The sequence below is a fragment of the Mastigoproctus giganteus genome, chromosome 1, assembly GCF_048544385.1.
Source record: "Mastigoproctus giganteus isolate SK-2022 chromosome 1, ASM4854438v1, whole genome shotgun sequence".
NCBI lineage: Eukaryota > Metazoa > Arthropoda > Arachnida > Uropygi > Thelyphonidae > Mastigoproctus > Mastigoproctus giganteus.
The window spans coordinates 251,261,262-251,281,118 of record NC_143575.1 but is presented as its reverse complement, the minus strand read 5'-3'; the positions used below and the strand labels follow the sequence as shown (position 1 = coordinate 251,281,118).

Genomic DNA, 19,857 nt, shown 5'->3' with positions numbered 1-19,857 from the left:
ATGTTTTTCTTCTATTTATTGACTATTTTATAGGTAAACATGTATAAGGTCTTAATCTTAATTTTCTTTAAATGCTGTTTTTTATTTATATCATATTATTAAATTAAATTCTATATTTGTCATTTTGTTAATTTTTTCAATATTTTATTTTTTAGGAATGATGATTATGAGTAGTAGTATGATTGGAAGGCATGTTTTGCTTTATTTTTGTTATTGATCTTGGTGAGCAGTATAAGATGACAGATGTACGAGCAGAAATTCTTGCAGCTAGTCGATCTCGTACAGGTTGGCTTGAGGATACTTCTCAAGGTCCAGAGTGTAAGCCTTTTATCAGCAAAGTTAGATCCACATTTGAAGAAAAGATACAAGAAAAAAGTGATGTTAATGCAAGCAGTAAAAAGTCCGAGCCTGGAAGACGGCTTGGCACAAAAGTTAGCACTATAGCTAATTTATTTCAGTCCCTTTCTCCACAGAAATCTGATGTTTATAGCACTAGGTATGGTGGAATTTTCAGTTTTTCTAGAACACAAAATAAACAGAATGAAATTGAGAATTCTGATAATGTTGATCATGAAAAGACGGAAAAAGAGAATATTAGTGACTCAGATGTATGTGCGTCGAACAGTGAGAATCATCAAACTCGTTTTAATACAGCACGTGCAATGTTTGAACGACTTGAAGAAGAAAATAGGCGGTCTTCTGGTGGGTTTAAGTTACAAGAAACTTGTGGAAGCCAGCCATTCAGTTTTTCTAGTTTATCCAGTAAGATTTCATTATCACAAAGTCCAAGAACTCTAAGTATATGTGCCTTTCCATCAGCTGTACATAAATCACCTCCTCAACCTGTAGATGACAGTGGACTTGGTTCAGAATCATCTCACTTTGAAGATGTAGAAAGAAGCCTGAATTTCAAAATAGATGAAGATGGTGCTCCTATGTCTCCTAGTCCTATATCTCCACACTCTGCAGATTTCATTTCTGATACTGATGAACTAAATACAAATTATAAAACAAAAGAGAATGATGAAAGTAAGGCATCTTTAGATTTTGAGTTAGAAGAAACTTCCCCAAATGTTAGTACATGTTCTAGTGATTTTGATTATAACCAAAATACCAACACTATTAAGATTAATGAATGTTTCAATACCTCTGTTTTTGCAAGTACAGTATCTCCCACAGAATGCAATGCGATAATGGTACGTCCAGAAAACAGTTATAGCATCACTACAAATGAACCATATGATATTTCACAATTCTCTACTACTGCCTTAAAGGAAATTTCTACAACTTCAAATGGGATTGCAAGATCCAGCAAAGATGATCATCTACATTATGTTCAGTCCAGTTCTTCACTTCTTGATAAGTCTAAATATGCAGGTTAGTTTTGATTAATTCGAACAAAAAATTGTTTCATCTAGTTTATTTTATTTTTTCTAAGTTTTAATACTTTGTTTTGAAGTTAAATATTTAAAAAAAAAAAAAAAAAAAAGATTACTTCAGTAATGACGTAAATAGCATAGGAATCCCTCACCAACTGCAGAGGTGGGGAAGGGGATCTGTTTCTGAAAACTCATGTTTGGCTGAGCTACATTTGGCAAAACTCAAGAAAATAGGCAATTAGAGTAAAAACAGTAAATATGTCAATAAAATATATATAAAAAAAATCACAGTAAACTTCATTTTTCCATTTATACTATAAAAACACTGATAAGGTTGACAATACAAAAAAAATGGGGAAGATGGTGACACACACACACAAAATGTCGACTATCCTCTTGGATCATGGCATTTTATAATGGAAAACATGGTAATTTTCAAAGCATTATGATAAGTCCAAATTATGTCCTGAAAAAATGTAAATGTTAGTCAAAAACATAAAATCTACAGAAAGATGCAGTACATCCAATCAATACAGTATATGATACTTGATGAGTGTGTCATTGATAGGGTAAATCGGTGGTTCCCTGACTATGTATCCAGCACTTTGGTGTGCTTAAGGAAAAACTCATCTTTAGTGGTATTATGGTGGCCTCATCACTTGTGTAGAGAGATCTGGTTTCGAATCCTGTCAATGATTGAAGAATTTCTAAAGCCCCTTTCATTTGAGGATGTAGTTAGCCAATCTCAAATAGAGAATACAGGAGTATGGTTACTTCTCCATGAGTTATTCTGGATTTTTAAGCCCATGAACACACACTTCTATAGATATAACACAAAAAGGCATAATATGGTCTACGTCAGCATTTCCCAAACTGGCTTTTGCGAACCCCTGGGGTCCATAGACCAGTTCCGGGGGGGGGGGGGGTCTGCAAAACGTTCAAAAGGTATCAAGTAATATGTGTTTATTTTCTTAAAAAATATACTGATAGAATCGCAATGAATTTAGTTATAGAACATTATATATTTTTGATAAAATTAGTATATATAATTGTATACATATTTCAAATTATTGGTTCTACATATAGCAAATTGATGATAAATAAAGTTATTATTATATATCTCTATAAAAATAAGAATAAAATTGAGTTGTTTCACACACAAAACTTTAAATTTTTTTTCAGAAAACCCAGTGTTTGTACATATATACAGGGTGTTTCAAAAATGATGGTCAATAATTTAAAGGTGAAAAGTACAAACTAAAATAAGAAAAAAAAGTCCCAGTGAACATCGGTCCACAGATGAACCATTTTCGAGATAATGCACATTTTCTGTTAAGATCTGCCACTCACTATGGGAGCACTCTGGAAAGGTAGTCTGTATTGCTGAGACCTTGTACACGCTGGATATGGTAGCGGTACAGTAATTGGCGATGCTCTTTCAGAGCAACCCTCCTTGTCGAAATTCCTGGATTTCATTCTATTCTTTCTAACAGTCTGCATGGGTAGCACAGTGGTAGTGTCACCGGGTGAAAAAGGGCAAGGTTCGAATCCCGTCGATGACGTGAGGAACTTTAATGGGCTTTTTTCACTCCGTGGCTGAGTCAGTTGGTCTCAGGTGTAGATAGCAAAGTTTTCTCCCCAGAAACTGGGGTTTTTTGTCCAGCAAAACAGACAAATCGACCATAGAATACACGCAATTTACAGACATAAGACACACAGCACGGCAGATGAATTTAATTATTCTGGTGGCCTAAAAATAATAATAGTAGTAATATTCTTTCTAACACCCTTTTGGCGCCTCCGTAGCCAGGTGGGCAGGAGCAGCAGTGCGTAGCACGCTTCTTGATTAGACCGGGGTTCGAGCCCGTGCCCACCAAATACTGAGGATGTGGAAAGGTCAGGGAATGACCACCACATATCCCCAGAGCAATATGGCCTTAGTTGCTAATGCTCTTAAAAACCAAATAACAAACATCTAACACCCTTTCCTCAACATCAGGTGTTATGCTTCTTGGCCTACTTGCTTGTACTCCATGTGCGAAGCGCCCATGATCTCTAAGGCGTTGATGTACCCTGATGAATGTGCGCCTGTTGGGCTGCCTTCGGTGGGGAAATGCTACTTGGTTCAAACATGCAGCTTCGAGTGCACTGCCATTGGCTTTACCATACATGAAGTGCATGTCCACATACTCTTCGTTGCTGTAACCTCTTTCCATGTTGACTATCCTTTGACAAGTACTAGTATGTCTGCTATGTCTCAGAGCATTGAGAGAGGGGAAAGGGAGAGAATGAACATAACCTAACCTAAACAAACAAGTCAGTGGTGGATCACAACTCTGTACAGTTCATCTTGTCAGTGGTGGATCCCAACTAGAAATGTGCAATATCTCGAAAACGATTCACTTAAGGACCCATGTTTGTTAGGCTTTTTTTGCATATTGTAGTCTGTACAGTTCGCCTTTAAATTATTGACCATCACTTTTGAAACACCTACTATATATATATTTCTATATATACACAGTAGAACCCGGATAAGAAATTCCTGCATAAGAAGTTTTCCCCTGTACTAGGTTTGGTTTCTTAAGTCCCAATTTCAACTCTATATATTGTAATGTATTATTTTCCCGGTTAAGAAGTTTCCCGCATAAAAAGTTCATGATAAAGAATACACAGTGTATTATTATAATGTTTTCCCACTTAACACGTTTTTTTAAATATAAAAATTATTTAATTTTAATATTAAAAAATATTAAATAATATAAACATTTGGTAATTGAACAAGTTAGTGCCAAGCATCATTTTAGTTCGTAGTAAACCACTGAAGTAGGTGAAATGGCATCATTTTTTATATATATGTATCTCATATTGTTAATGCCTTCACAACGAGTTGCCCTGATATTGCACTACCTCCAAAACACTTCGCCAGTGGGTGGTAGGTTTGAATAGCATTGCTTCTTTAAACTACTTCGAATAGCATTGCTTATTTGAAGTAGTTCAATATCAGGGCAACTCGTTGTGAAGGCGTTCACAATATGAGATGTAACAGAAATTTCACGATGCCATTTCACCTACTTCAGCAGTTTACTCCGAACTAAACTAATGCTGTGCACTAACTTGTTCGATTAATGGATTTTCTGTAGTGTGAGGCTTTCAGTGCTAAAACCTTTTTAGTAGAAATATTTTTATTTAATTGAAGCGACATATTGCAATTTGTTTTCATCGATATCCATAATTGGATACGTAGACCATGTTAAGTTGTGACGGTTGTGAACAGTTCTGAATTACTTAGTGGATTGTTGCTCTGTCTTATTGTAATTGTGACCTTTTTGAGGTATGTTTAAACTCCAAATGAACTCATTCTTCCAACTTGGTAATGAGTTTAATGAACAGAATGTTAAGCAATTAGAAATCTTCAGTTTAAAAACATTTCCCGTAGCAGAGTAAAATATTTATAAATTCTGAAATAGTACTTAAAAATGATCTTTAACTTATGTATGTGTAGTTAATTTTTCATACCCTTAGGTCATTTTCCCTTCTAAGAAGGTTTCCTGTGTAACAAGTTCTAAACCTCCAGTCTCTTGGAAAACTTCTTATCCGGGTTCTACTGTGTATATATATATACAGTCGATTCCGGTTATTTGGGACACATCGGGACTAGTGCATTTTGGCCCGATTAAGCGGCTGCCCCAATTATCCGAAGTTTCACGAAAATAGTTAAAAATACAATTTATCCCCCCCCCCTTTACAGTTAGTTCACTGTACAATCAAATCACGTTACGATGAACCACCGTTCATTATACGATGTGTATTAAACAGCGATTCTAATTAGCGAAAATAGGAGGAATATTATCCACAGGCTATAAAAGTAAAGATATATTAAGCACAAATTTACTCTTTATTACCTTTTACTAATTAAAAAAATTAAATGATACGTGAAAATCAGAAGAATATACAGTACGTGATAATCGGAATAATTAATACATACTGTAATATGTACATACTAACTAGTTGACATTTCTGTTCACTGACATTTGTGGGTGGGGGTTAAAATTTAAAACAGTAAAAAGATAAGCAATCAATAACAAAGAACATGGCACACAAATTGCAAGTAACACAACACGCGCAAGTGAGAACGGAGTAACAAATTACGAAGCTTTAAAAATAGGAATGAAGAGAAGATTCTGAAAATTATTTTTTTTATATGATCGAAGATTCCATGGGAGTGTAAACACATTTCACCATAATAACCCACAGAATTCCAGCTGTCGGTATTACCGCAAATTCAATAAGATCGAGTTTACTGTCCGTTTATGATAGATTGCACTAACACAAAAGCCCAATAAACAGGTGACTGCTAATTGTTTTTATTGTTTTATGGTTGTGACCTCCAGAAATCCGACCGAATTACGTGGTACGGTCGGAGACAATCGTAGGGTAATCTCCAGTGCTGAGGTCTCCTGCCCCGATTAAACGGCATTTTGTCCCAATTAAGCGAAGTAAACCCTGGCTATTTTCTCTGGCTATTTTCTTGGTTTTTGTTTTTTAAGATTTGCCCCAAATAAACGGCTGCCCCGATTAACCGGTGGCCCAAATAACCGGAATCCACTGTATATAAAATTATTTTTATTTGTAGAATGTAGTAGGTATATATCTATAATTTAACTAGTGCTAATAATGAAAATACCGTGTATCCTGGGAGCGATATATGTTGATTAAAGGGGGGGGAAGGAAAAGAAAAGTGTAACGTTATAAACAAGAAGAAACAAAGTGCAAATTTTGCAAAAAAAAAAAAAATGCAAATTTTGAAAAGAACGACCAAGGTAGAAATAGCATTGCAGTATCTTTCATAATTTATGTGTCTTCTTGAAGACACATAAATTATTTCATAATATATGTGTCTTCTTGAAGACACACAAATTATGAAAGATACTGCAATGCTATTTCTACCTTGGTCGTTCTTTTCAAAATTTGCATTTTTTTTTTTTTTTTTGCAAAATTTGCACTTTGTTTCTTCTTGTTTATAACGTTACACTTTTCTTTTCCTTCCCCCCCTTTAATCAACATATATCGCTCCCAGGATACACGGTATTTTCATTATTAGCACTAGTTAAATTATAGATATATACCTACTACATTCTACAAATAACAATAAAAATAATTTTATATATACATTATGGTTGTAGGGTACTTTTGCTCTTGCAGTGTCCCTGATCCATAATTTATATTTTCGCTTATATATTTTCGCTTATTCATATTATCGCTATTCAAATTCAAATCCAATTTCTCTACTTAATTTTAATCTTATTATTCGTAATTATATATATATATATATATATATATATATATATAAATGTAATTTAAAGTCAAAGTTACAGTTGATGGAAAAAATAAATAAACAAGGTATGACAAATGCACCAAAATGTGAAAAGCAACAGTAAAGGATGCAAAAGTATATAAGCTTGTAAGAATAGATAAGTGTGATAAAGTTTGCATATATGCACAGATGGAGGTGAAAATTACACAAAGTGCCAAGGAATGTTAATATCCTAAAAGTTATGAATTAAGAAAATTGTGAGCTGAATTGCAAAGCCAATTTTGAAGACGAAGGAACTATAAAGTAAAATTATTAATACCATGATTAAACAAAATAAAGTAAAATAAAATAAAAGGTGGTAAAGCTGGTGGTAGAGCTATATCAGATATGGGTGGGCAAATTTAGTAATAAGTCAAATACAGAAATAGCAAAAATGCAGTCTGATGCTGAAGTAAATATTGATAATTATATTAATAATTATCTACTATTATAATATTTACTTATTATTTATTGATATTTATGATAATAATTATTTATTATGACAATATTTACTTATTTATTGATATTTATGTTAATAATTATTTATTACAAATTTTTTTTATTTTCTACCGTCCCCTTAGGATTTGATGCATAATTACCCCACCATTGGGTCTGCAGTCATCTAGTTATGTGCATCCTTGGATTTATTTTCTATTCTTTCATCACTGGATTTAAACTAGATTTTCTCATCAAAAATCTCCATAGGAGGTTTTTGATGAGAAATGAATTCTTATTATACCCTTTCACCTTTGGATTCACATCTACAACTAATTTTGGATTTATGCTACTCTATCAACAACAGATTTATTTATTTTCACTGAAATGATTACTGATATTACTTCAGTTTTGTTTCACTCCATTTTGGACTACAGGTTATAAGTCTCTCTCCATCTCAGGATTTTATGTTGTTGTTTGCATATTTCCTTCTATTTATGCTTATATGTAATTACTCATTTCCTGGATATTAAAAATTTTTTTATGTGTTAGCTATACCCCCCTAATTGGTATAATTTTGATTTATATACTAGGATTATACAACATCCTTTTTTGCTAAGTACAGTATATAGTAGCCATATCACTTGGTCTACTTTCTATTCATTTTATTATGGCTATGTCCAATATTTTTTACTTATCTACGAACCGTTTTATTTTTGTATATCTTTTGACTTTATATCGGTAAAGTCCTTTTATTCCAACCTAATTTCTGCATTATAGATATACTCCCTCTCTTTTCTAATGCTACTCTTATATATCTCTAGACTCTTGTTTGTTCAAAATGTGACTATAGAAGTTACTATTTCCATTTTTATTTCCACTTATTCACAGCTCTGTTAATTCCATTATGCTGCTATAAATTGCCTTATCCTGAAGGCTGTTGGAGCTGCTGATGCTTAGGATTTTGATTCCTTGACACTGGGGTGAAGGATCAAGAGCACTGTAGCATTTTTTTCCCTTGTTCATCTTTTGTGGTTTGTGCTTCTGGCCTGGCATTGATTTTTTTTTTCATTTTGGATATGGAGGTCAAGGGGGACCTTTTCCATGTTCATCCAAATTTGTATTACTTGTGACCTCACAGCAGTGGAAATATAGTTAAATTGGAGGGCTAGGACTTCTGTTTGCAACTCTTTGGGTGACAGTGATGGCAAGAGGGTTTTTTTTGTAGGTGATTTTCCTCAATGGTGGGGTTTAAGTCAGAGTTGGGTTCCTGGTCAATTTGTGTTGGTTGCTTGTTCTGGAACAGTCTTCCACTCCTGGCAACACCAGGAATGGAAGACTGTTCCAGAACAAGCAACCATTCTTGTGGTCTTTTTCTTTGAAGCTGGACAGGCACAATGATTAATAATGTCATCATGATCAGCTTGTGTCAGGTCTAATCTAGTTCTCATAAGAGACACAACACTGTGAAGTTCAGTTTCTGAATCAGACATGTTCAAGGTAAATCAGTTTGGGTAAAAGTGCAAAAAATACTGATTACCAAGAATCCGGATCGGAGAGATTTTTGAAGGTACAGCTCGAAAGGGGAACTTCCATGAAGTAGAATGGTGGTATATCTCTGTGCAATGAATGTTGCCAAGAAATAGGCCGACGAAAATTTAGGCTATTTTCAGAAGGGGGAAGTAGTGAGGAAAAGTCAACAAGGGTAAAAATAGTTCTATAAGTTCCAGACTACCCTTACTTGGGTATTTTTAGTGGTGTAGAAGAGATTGGGATGGTGTCCAAATTTCTGTGCAAGGCAAAGTTTCTAAGTTACGGTGACCCATATTAAGTCTATGGGAAAAAACACAAGTTTGTGATTTCTGCTGAACATGGCACAAAAACACAAAACTGTTTGTTGGGACAGCTTCTCCATCCAAAGTTACTCTGGGGGGGGGGGGGATTCCAACCCCAATCAATTTAGCAAATATTGAACCATGGTGGCCAAAGATTTTACTACCTCTCCAGTAAGTAACAATGGATAAAAACGGCAAGATTCTCATCACCAAAGAGCTCTAATAGCACAACACTTTTCTTACGAGTGGTGTCCACATCTAGAAAATGGCGCCTCCGTAGCCAGGTGGGCAGGAGCAGCAGTGCGTATCACACGCTTCTTGATTAGACTGGGGTTCGAGCCCGTGACCACCAAATACGGAGGATGCGGAAAGGTCAGGGAATGACCACCGCATATCTCCGGAGCAATATGGCCTTAGTTGCTAATGCTCCTAAAAACCAAATAACAACAACAACATCTAGAAAATATCCAATTAGTTTATAAGCTTGGGGGTTTTTCGGGGATGTACATTGGGGCACTGTCCAAATTTTTGTCCAAGGCAAAGTTTCTAAGTTGGAGGTGACCCAACTTAGAAACATCTTAAATTTATGGGGAAAAACACAAGTTCACAATTTTCACTAAACACGGCACAAAAACACAGAACTGTTTGTTGGGACAGCTTGTCTGTCCAAAGTTATTCTGGGGAGGGATTCCAACCATAGTCAATTTAACAAAGATCGAAAAGTGCCAAAGTTTTGACCACCTCTCCAGTAGTGATGGATAAAAATGGTAAGATTCTCACTAGAGAGCCCTGATAACACAAAATTTTTCTTACCAGTGGTATCCACATGTAAAAAATATCCAATTGGTATATAACTGAATGACTAACATAATAAACATCCATAGTTAATAGCACAAAACAGTGGAGCTAAAAACAACATCCAACATGAAAGATGGCCAAAATGGTGACCTCATTGTAACTAATCAGCAGGACCTTTTATTTGAGTATACAGCTTCATATTGCCCGAAAACAATACAATCATGAGGAAGTTCTTAATGCTGAATAAAATCAATCCTAGAGAAGATCCTTGGGGAACAACTACAGGGAAGAAACACCTAGACTGCTACCTTTCAATAATTACCCTGAGGTTCCTGTGTGTTTCCCTCCTCACATAGGAAACTTGAGGAAACCTCCAACCTTATGCTGCAGGACAGAACTCTTTCACTCCACCATCATGCCCTCTATGACTACGTCCATTGACACCTGTTTTAAAACTTGATATACTACCATATTTGATTTACAGGCAGAATAATAAGAAACTAAAATAAACATCAGTAAAAACACAAAGTGAAAAAAAGTTAAGGGGAGAGTGGAGATTACCGTACTGCTACAGCATTTAAATACTACTAATAGAAACAACCAAACTATTATATTTAGGCCACCCGAATAATTAAATTCATCTGCCATATTGTGTCTTATGTCTGTTAATTGCGTGTGTTCTATGGTTGATTTGTCTGTTTGCTGGACGAAAAACCCCAATTTTCTGGGGGGGGGGGAACCTTGCTATCTATGCCTGAGACTGACTAACTCACCCGTGGAGTGAAAAAAAAGCCCATTAAAGTTCCTCGTGTCATCAATGGGATTTGAACCCTGGCCTTTTCCACCCGGTGTGGGGAGGACAGTGGCAATACCCACTGTGCTACTTGCGCAGACACCAAACAGTGAGATTAGTAGCAAGTCGTTTAAAATTAAATGGAAGTGAAATTGGTATGTGGTTAGAATGGGTAGTTTTTATTGTTGCTGTTATATAATCTGAAATGTTATAAGACCTGTAGCCTCATTTATGCATCTGCCTTTGGCATTGGTAATCTGATCTATTTGTTACTTGGTTTGTTGTAAGTGTTATTTATCTTTCCCTGAACCTTACCATTCTAAAATTACACTGATTACCATACACTTTAATATTAGTAAAATAATAAGAGGAGTTTACCTCAATATAGTACATAGAACACTTCCGTATGATACCCTCCAGAAATTAAAACGGAAAAACCGAAAAAATCGACAATTTACCGGTACACTAGAGTAAAATATAAATAATTAAATAATCAATTTAACACAATTCAAATCAATTTAAAACAATTAAAAATCAAATTAACGCAATTAAAAGAATCTAACGAAAATATTCAAAACGATTTTCCTTCCTGAAGCTGACAACGCTTTTCGACCGTTTTGAATATTTTCGTTAGATTCTTTTAATTGCGTTAATTTGATTTTTAATTGTTTTAAATTGATTTGAATTGTGTTACATTGATTATTTAATTATTTATATTTTACTCTAATACCAGTAAGTTGTCGATTTTTTTCGGTTTTTCCATTTTAATTTCTGGAGGGTATCATACGGAAGTGTTCTACGTACTATATTGGGTAAACTCCTTTTATTATTTTACTAATATTATTACCAACGTAGAACATATTGAGTATTACAGCTCTGATTCATACTATCGTACACTTTAATGTGTGAATTTGCCTTTGATATCAGTAACCTTACCAAATCTCTATATCTACAAAAATTTAAATGTCTGGAACTGTTGGTTGCCAAGATATTCAGTTCTGAGGTACCAAAGTTTCTTTATAATTATCTGCTGTTAATCCATTCTTTAATTATCTCATGTAGTATGTGTTGCTTTTATTTATTTATTTTTTTTTTTTCTCTACATGTGTTGCCATTATTTTTACTGGTCCCATTTTGTTTGTAAAATTGACTGCCTATTTGCAAAATCATAATTTTTTTTCTTTGTTTTTTTGTTTATTTAAAACAGCTATTTCAAGTCAAGAACAATCTCACGTAGAAAGGAAAAAGCACACGTTTCCAAATGACCATAACTTATTACTTTCTGAATCCTCTACTGAAAAAACTGGTGATGTAGTACTTAAAAATGGGCCTTCATATGGTAGTGCTTCAAGTGAAATGAGTGGTCGAGATGATGAAAGATCAGATTCAGGAGTTAGTAGTGCCATTATTGATAGTGAATATGAAGGAGATGAATTATTAAGAGTAACTGAAGACTCTATTGAAATTCTTTGCCGTGGTGAAAATAACTATTTCACTGCAATACGCAGCTATAAAGATCAAACACCACAACAAATAGTGTCATACCCTTCGTCTTCTGATAAATCAGAAACCGATGGGCGTGACAGTAGGAATTTGAATCATACACAGAGTCTATCATCAGAAAAAATTACTTTGTCTTCAGATGTTATTCTTAATTTGGACAGAGAAGATGATTTGTCATTGATGTCTGATTGGGTAGATATTGGATTAGCCGAATCTAGACGTTGGAATGATTCTTCAGAACCATCAGCAGACCAGGTAAGAATTACCTTTACGTATATACATAAGTTACTAATTTTAAATTTGATTAGAAATCTATATTTATTGTAATACCAGTATCTTGATCCAGCACCACAGGATCTTTGGTTTGTGCAATTTCTTAGGAAATTTTTTGAGAAAATGGCTTAATTTATAAACTCAGCTTGTAATATTTAAGGATACAATTTCTAGCAACTAATAACTTTATACATTTACTAAAATTGTATAACTACTTATTGAGATTGCTGCTATTTTTTGTGTATAACACTCCATACTACTAAAACAATCAACTTATACTCTAAAGTATGTGCTTTCTTGAAAATGACTTCTGTAGTATAAAGAAAAAAACTTGTAATGCAAATACAGGGTGTCCAGGCTAGAGGTATCCAAAAATACACACATATATCTCAGCATCTATAAGGTGTATTAAAATAATTTTTTTGTTATTATACAGAGTAAGTCACCAAGTTTTTATGAAGGTTAGTAAAGTAGTAAAGTTCAATGTGGGCACCTTTTGTAGCTCAACAGATGTCAAAACGATACTTGAGCTCTTACCAAGTGTTTTCCAGCATCTGAGGCATTATTAGAGCAACTGCTTCAGCAATACGCTGTTTCAAATCACCCAAATCCCGAACTTTTTTCTGGTACACACAGTCTTTAATAAAGTCCCATGCAAAAAAGTCCAATGGAGTCATATCTGGAGATCTAGGCAGCCAGGCAGTTTGGCCTCCTCTTCTGATCCAACGTCCAGGAAAAGTCTTGTTCAAAAACATGGTAACGTCTCAATGGAAGTATGGTGGAGCACCATCTTGCTGAAACCTGGGGGAACCTGTGGAACAGCAAAGATCTGCAGCATGTCAAGGTGTGTCCCGTCACTGTGGCCTCTATGAAAAAAAAAATGGACCGATGACACCATTTTTGTGCACTCCTAACCAGACAGTGACTTTTGGTGTGTCCCTCTCATTTTCGATCACTTGGTGAGGATTCTCCATACCCCAAATTCGGCAATTGTGTCTGTTAACTTTCCCACAAATGTGAAAGTTGATTCATCACTGAATAACAACAGATCAAGATAATTGGGATTGTCATTGATGCTGCTGATCATTTCAGCAGCAAAATCAGCTCTTAAGCAGTGATTATCTGGCTTAAGGTGTTGAAGTTTGTATGCATGCAAATGGAGATGTTTGTGAACAATGTCTTGAACTGTTGAGTGCATGGGTGCAATTGGGTGCATGAGAATGACTCATGCACCCAATCCACAGCCTCATTGGTCACACACACTTTTTCGGATGTTTCCCATTTTGTGAAACCAAACTTCCCATCTCTTTTAGAGTATCCCACTGAAGAATGGATTTGGATGTGGGAGGATCCACATTCCATTCCCTTTGTGCACGCTGCCAAACACGCATAACTGATTGAAATTCAGCTAACCAAAGCACGCACTGCACCTTCTGCTGTAGCATTCACATCTCAACCGAGGCAATAGCCATTTTTCTGCCGTTTTTGCATGTGCTTGACTACTGGTGACATGCCTGCGCTGGTGACCTTGACAGTGTGACGAAACAAATCTTGGAGAGATTTCCTATTGACTACACTTTCATTTGAGAAAATATAATGAGTGGTTCTCGCATTATAAGCCGTTATTTTTGGATACCTCTAGTCCAGACACCCTGTACTTCATGTCATAATGTATAGTTTATAAACACCTAATGTATAGTTTATAAACACCTGTTTTTTAAGAATATACAGTAGTGTGTGTTAGCTCACTTAATTGTCATCTTGGTAGGCTTGATTGAAGGGTTGTCAATATCATAAAATTGACATTTTACCCTTTGTGTGTGTGTGTGTGTGTGCTTGCGTGCATGTGTCACTTGCAGTCTTTTGTCAGTTGTAATTTTCTCATAAGGTTCTTCATTATTGACTCTGTCATTAATGCAGTTTTCTGCAATTATTACTGTCATTGCTAGTTGGAATTCCTAACCTGACTTTTTTGATGTTTTTTTGCCACAATGAGAAAGTTATACAGGGTTATCCAATTAAAATGAAGCCATAGTGGAATACTGTCGCTACTCCCAATTTATAAAACTGATGGCTTGAATTCAGACCTGAATCCAACTTTGAGATCTAAAAGAATTAAAAGATGCAGAATAATTTTTTTTAGAGAGAGAGAGAGAGAAAGAAAGAGCTTTCATAAAATTAATTAACAATTTTATGAAAGCTTTGAATTTAAAACTTTTGGTATTGAAAACTTTTTTTGTCCTATAAATTCTTTTTTTTTTTTTTAAGACAACTACTTATCTTAAAAAAAAAAGAATTTTTTCCTTTTGAAATCCTGTTGAATTAAATATGGTATTAGTTAGATTTTTATACAGAATTATTCTGGATTGGAAATCCGAAAAATTAGACCTGGTATGTCTGTAATTCCTTTTCATTTTGTTATATTTTACAAAAATAAAATATGTATTTCACCTGTTATTAGTTTTATCAGCTCCAAAATGAATTAACTTGGCTTAGTTCCACTAAGCTATGTGTTTATAATCTGTATTCTTTTCCATTGGAATTAAATTTACAGTGAAGCCTCAGTAATTCAGACTGAGAGGGGAAAGTAATATAATATCCTATTTTAAAGTTGTAGTTTGCAAAAACATGCAAATTTAATCCAGCAGCACACATTAATTTAGATGGTATTGGACACAAATATAATGAGGGAAAAAAATCAATTTTTTATGAAAATGTTTTGTACAGTTAACTCCATTATAGTTGGAATTCATAACCTGGCTTTTGAAGAGTTCACTACTCTTCCCTTTTTGGAGGTTTTTTTTTTTTAACCATTTTTGTAGTGTTTATAAATGGTTCATAAATGTAAGTTGAAAGGCTGCATACTTAATATACTACACCTGCTTTTTTGGAAACTGGAACCTTTTTTTTTTTTCTTTTTTTTTGTTTAAAAAAGATTTATTAAATTTTTTAATATAATAATAATATCATTAATGAAATTCATTGATGCCAGTGAACATTACACACAAATAAGGATATTAATTACTATCAGCAAGAAAAATACACATAGTGTTGGATTAAAAAAAAAGCTGAGGCAAGAATGCAAATGTAACGAAGATAGCTAAACACTGAGTTGTAAAGAGTGGCCTATCTGCATTCAGAGGTTCAGGTTAAATATGAAATAAAATATCACCTGCATTGGGGATGATTTCTGTGCAGTAAACAAATTGCACAATTAATGATTCTTAGAATTTAGCCATTTATCATCCCTTTCCCAAAGTCAAAAGTCAAGGAGAAGGAGAGTTATATCCAGATTTATTCCTTTGTGTAAATTTAAAAAAAAAAAAAAAAAAACAATATAAGCAGGAAAGCATTTAAATGGAAGCAATATAGCTGTTAAAAAATGCATGGCATTAAATAAGATTGGTCATGAGATCAGAAGAAAAGATTGCTATAGGTAGCAAATAATGTAAGGAAGTAAGCTTATATAGATCAGCCAAAAAAAAAAACCCTTCACCTATCTACCTTCGAAGAATTTGTCTAGTTTTACCCTTGAATTTATTCAACCCATCCACTTCCACAACAGGTGGAGGCCTGTTCCAACAATCAACCATCTGTTAGCGGAAGGCAACTTGCTCAATCCATTCAAAACTTAAAATACCTCAATCAGATCTCCCCGCAGGTGCCTGGTATCAAGACGCTGCAATTTGCAAAACTGAAGCCTTTATGTAAGAGCACTCTTTTGTTCTGTTCACAAATCTGGTTGCCTTCTCTGCACCCATTCCAGCAGATTTACATCCTAAACTGATGTCTCCGTTGTATAAAGCAGTGAATTGACCCTTGCTTTATACAATGGAATAATCACCTTATCCCTGCTAGCAAAATTCCGTATATCATTAAAAAAAAAAAAAAAAAAAAAAAAAAACATATACTGTCCTATCTGCACTATTCAGAGAGCTTCATATCCAACTGCACAATTAGCACCAGGTCTTTTTAATTTTTCACTACTCTGAGTGTAGTACCAACAGTTGGTACATTAAGCTGGGATTACTGCTACCCATATGCAGTGCTTTGCATTTGTTAATGTTGAACCTCAGTTGCCACCTCTCAGCCCAACTGCCTAATTTTTCTAGATCTTGTTGCAGTAGCATACTGTTGTTAACCACCCTTCCAACCTTCATATCACTTGCAAACCTAGACATTAAGCCTGTATTCTGTATTATTGTCATTGACATCCCGATGAGGATCTGATGAGCCTCAATATCATTGATAAATATTGAAAATAACAATGCACCCAGCACTGAATCTTGGGGAACTCTACTAATAACATTAGTCCACAAAGAGCAGCACCTATTGATGACCACTCTGTCTTCTTTCACTTAACCATGCCTTTATCCATAGCCGTAACTTGCCCTTAATGCTACATTTCTCTAGTTTGTACAACAGTCTTTTAATGGCAACAGTATCAAATGTAAGTATATGATGTCAAAATTATTTTTTGCATCTAGTTCCTTGGTCACTGCATCATAGTAACCTATCAGATTGGTTAGACAAGACTGCCCCTTTACAAATCCATGCTGTGATTTCAGTATAATTGCAGTCTTGTCTAGCTGATCCTGCATTACTTTAACCAGTGATTCCATTATTTTCCCTGGAGCTAATATGTCTGTAATTACTCATGTCACCTTTTGATCCCCCTTTATGAATTTGGGGATAGATTTGCACTTCTCCAGTCCATAGGGGTCTTTCTCGAATCCAAGCATGCTCTCAAAATTATGGCTATGGGTAGCTCCTTTGTGTAATTGGATAGATTTCATTCTGCCCCAGGCCTTTTTTATGTCCATCCTCAACAGTTTCTCCTCCACTCTCCTTTCAGTTATAACAAAGTGATTTAGCTCCCTGTCAGTTTGATAAACTTCTGGCATCCCCTTACCTAAAAAATTCCTTGTGTATGAATGTAGATACAAAATATCTATTCAGTCTGTTTGAAATCTGAGCAGGGTCATTAACAGTTAAGCCATAGACATCAAGTGGCCCAATGTGATTCAGCCCTTCCTTCTATTGTTAATATAAGCACAGAAATCTGCATTCTTTGCCAGAGATTTCTCATAATCTGCCTTAACTTGCCTAACCTCCTTTGTGACTTGATTACAGACTAATTTATAGCTATCATATGCTTCTGTATCACATGATAATTTATATGCATTCCATACACTTTTCTTCTCTTCTGTGTTTCAATAGTTCATCTGACATCTATTTAGGTCTAAGCCTTGCCTTGAACAGTATTTTTTGTTGGTATGAAAAGCCTAGTAGCATCTTTGATTACTTTCCATTTAGAATTTACTGTTGGTAACATCATCAGTTGGTCCCATTGCACACAATTTAAAAACTGTCTGAAACCTCAGTAGTCATCTCTGTAGGCCCTGAAAGCAAAAGCCTTTTCCTTTACTCTTGACAGTAATAATAATAATAGTAATTTATTTATCCCTATTTTATGTTACACTTTTTTGGGAGATAACAGCAAAAAGGGAGGGAGAACACATAAGCCAGTGGCTTTTTAGGGGGTGTTCCCTTAAAAAATTATGAATATACAAATATACAATAGAAAAATGTACAGTTCTGAAATTGTACAGGTAATGTTCAGCAGGAAAGACATAAATAAATTGGAGTTTTTTGTACATTTCTTTACAGAAGACTTCAAAAAAGCATCACTACTTATAACATCATTGTGAACATTTTTACAATTAAATGAGGAGAGAAAAAAAAATGATAAGATACATGCACAGAAATTTACAAACTATTTGCCAACTGCCTCCTTTAACACTTGTACATTATTTCCATGTTGGTGTTTTTAAAATCCAGGAGTTGAGTGGAAGGTAATTTGAATCAGATATCCCTGGTGATGTGCTCAATTAGTAGTTTCTTGAATTGATTTAGTGAAGTGACATTTTTGATTTTTGCAGGAAGTTTGTTCCAGGTTTTAGCACCTCTGTATTTTATACTTTTCTGACCTATGGCTTTTCTGAAAAGCGGAATCTTCAGGTTGGCTTCATTTCTTAGATTGTATGATATTTCTTCTTCGTCTGTGGTTATGAAAAAGGATCTGAAGAGAGGGGGAAAGTCTGCTGTCTTCATAGCATTGTAAACAAGGATCTCCTCGGCTTTCTGCAATAGCTGGTAGATGCTTAGGAGTCTCACTTCCTTGTATCTCGAACTAACCGATGCGTTCCAGGGAAGGCCCAAAATTGAACAAACGCATCGATTGAGAATGGAGTTGATTCTCGCGAGATTTTCTTGGCTGGTGGTATCCCATGAGATGATTCCATAGGTGAGGTGCGGCTGAATTAAAGAAAGGAATACTTGTCTGAGAAGAGAAGGAGACACCCAGGCAGAGGCCCTGGCGAGTATTCCCGCTAGTGATGAAGTTTTCTTTCATAGGATTATCATTTGTTTTGCCCAACTTAGCTTATCATCTAGCCAGATTCCGAGAAACTTGGTTTCATTCACCCTTTCAAGTTGTTTTTCTTTGTATGTTACGTCTAAATCAATATTTAGTGGTTTGTTTTTCGTTCTAAACACCATATATTTTGATTTCTCTGGATTCAGTATAAGCTGATTCTTTTGAAGCCAATTATGCATCACAGAAAGCAAGGCAGAGATTTTGAGTTGGAGGTCATTAGGGTCTTTTTCTGTGATTAGGATGGAAATATCATCGGCATACGCTACTAGATGAGAAGATGGAAGAAGAGAGAGAAATTCATTGATGTAAAGAACAAATAGGATGGGTCCAAGAAGTGAGCCTTGAGGTACTCCCCTGGAGAAATAACAGATGTCAGAGTACGATTGATTTGTTCTTACGACAAACGGCTGATTGGTAAGGTAGCTTTCAAGGAGAAGGTTAATTTTCCCTCTCAAGCCAAGGTTATTGAGTTTGTTAAGTAGAATAGTATGGTTTATGCAATCAAAAACTTTAGATAAATCAAGAAACAGTGCTATAGCATAGTGACCCCTTTTCAAGACTATCAATGATCCTTGAGCAGAAGTCAACAATTGCAAGATCAGTGGATCTTTTAGAGCGATAAGCATACAGTTGTTGATGGATGAGCTGTTTTTTTTTTTTTCAAGAAAACCCATGAGTCTGCTATGAAGAATTTTTTTCGAGTAATTTTGCAAAAACTGAGAGTAGTTATGTCTTTAATTAAATTCCACATGAGTACACTGTGATCGTTACTATCCATTGGGTCTTTTACCTGCAGATTCTTAATGCATGACTGCTGATAACCAGATCAAGAATATCGTTTCCTTTTGTTGCCTCTCTAACACCTGCTGTAGAAAACCATTATCCAAGAAATCCACAGAAGTCTTGCTAATGTGAGTGACCAACCCACAAATTCCAGTCAACATCTGGAAAGTTAAAATCCCCCTTTATGAGACATTCTGATTTGCTGGCCCACTATAATTCTCAAACACGTAGCAGTAGCTAAAATATTGTGAGCAGGGCTTATAGTG

The 19,857-nt window shown here is 35.0% G+C and overlaps 1 protein-coding gene across 1 annotated transcript in view; it reads left to right on the top strand.

Annotated features, from left to right (window-relative positions):
* Window positions 1-19,857, top strand: part of LOC150091753 (uncharacterized) — a 285,842-nt gene that overhangs the window by 14,315 nt on the left and 251,670 nt on the right. Inside the window, exons 2-3 of the mRNA XM_090376803.1 lie at window positions 156-1,377; window positions 11,801-12,351. Of these exons, the coding sequence (XP_090232929.1) occupies window positions 192-1,377; window positions 11,801-12,351 (1,737 nt within the window). The 5' untranslated portion in view covers window positions 156-191. The remainder of the gene's footprint in view (window positions 1-155; window positions 1,378-11,800; window positions 12,352-19,857) is intronic.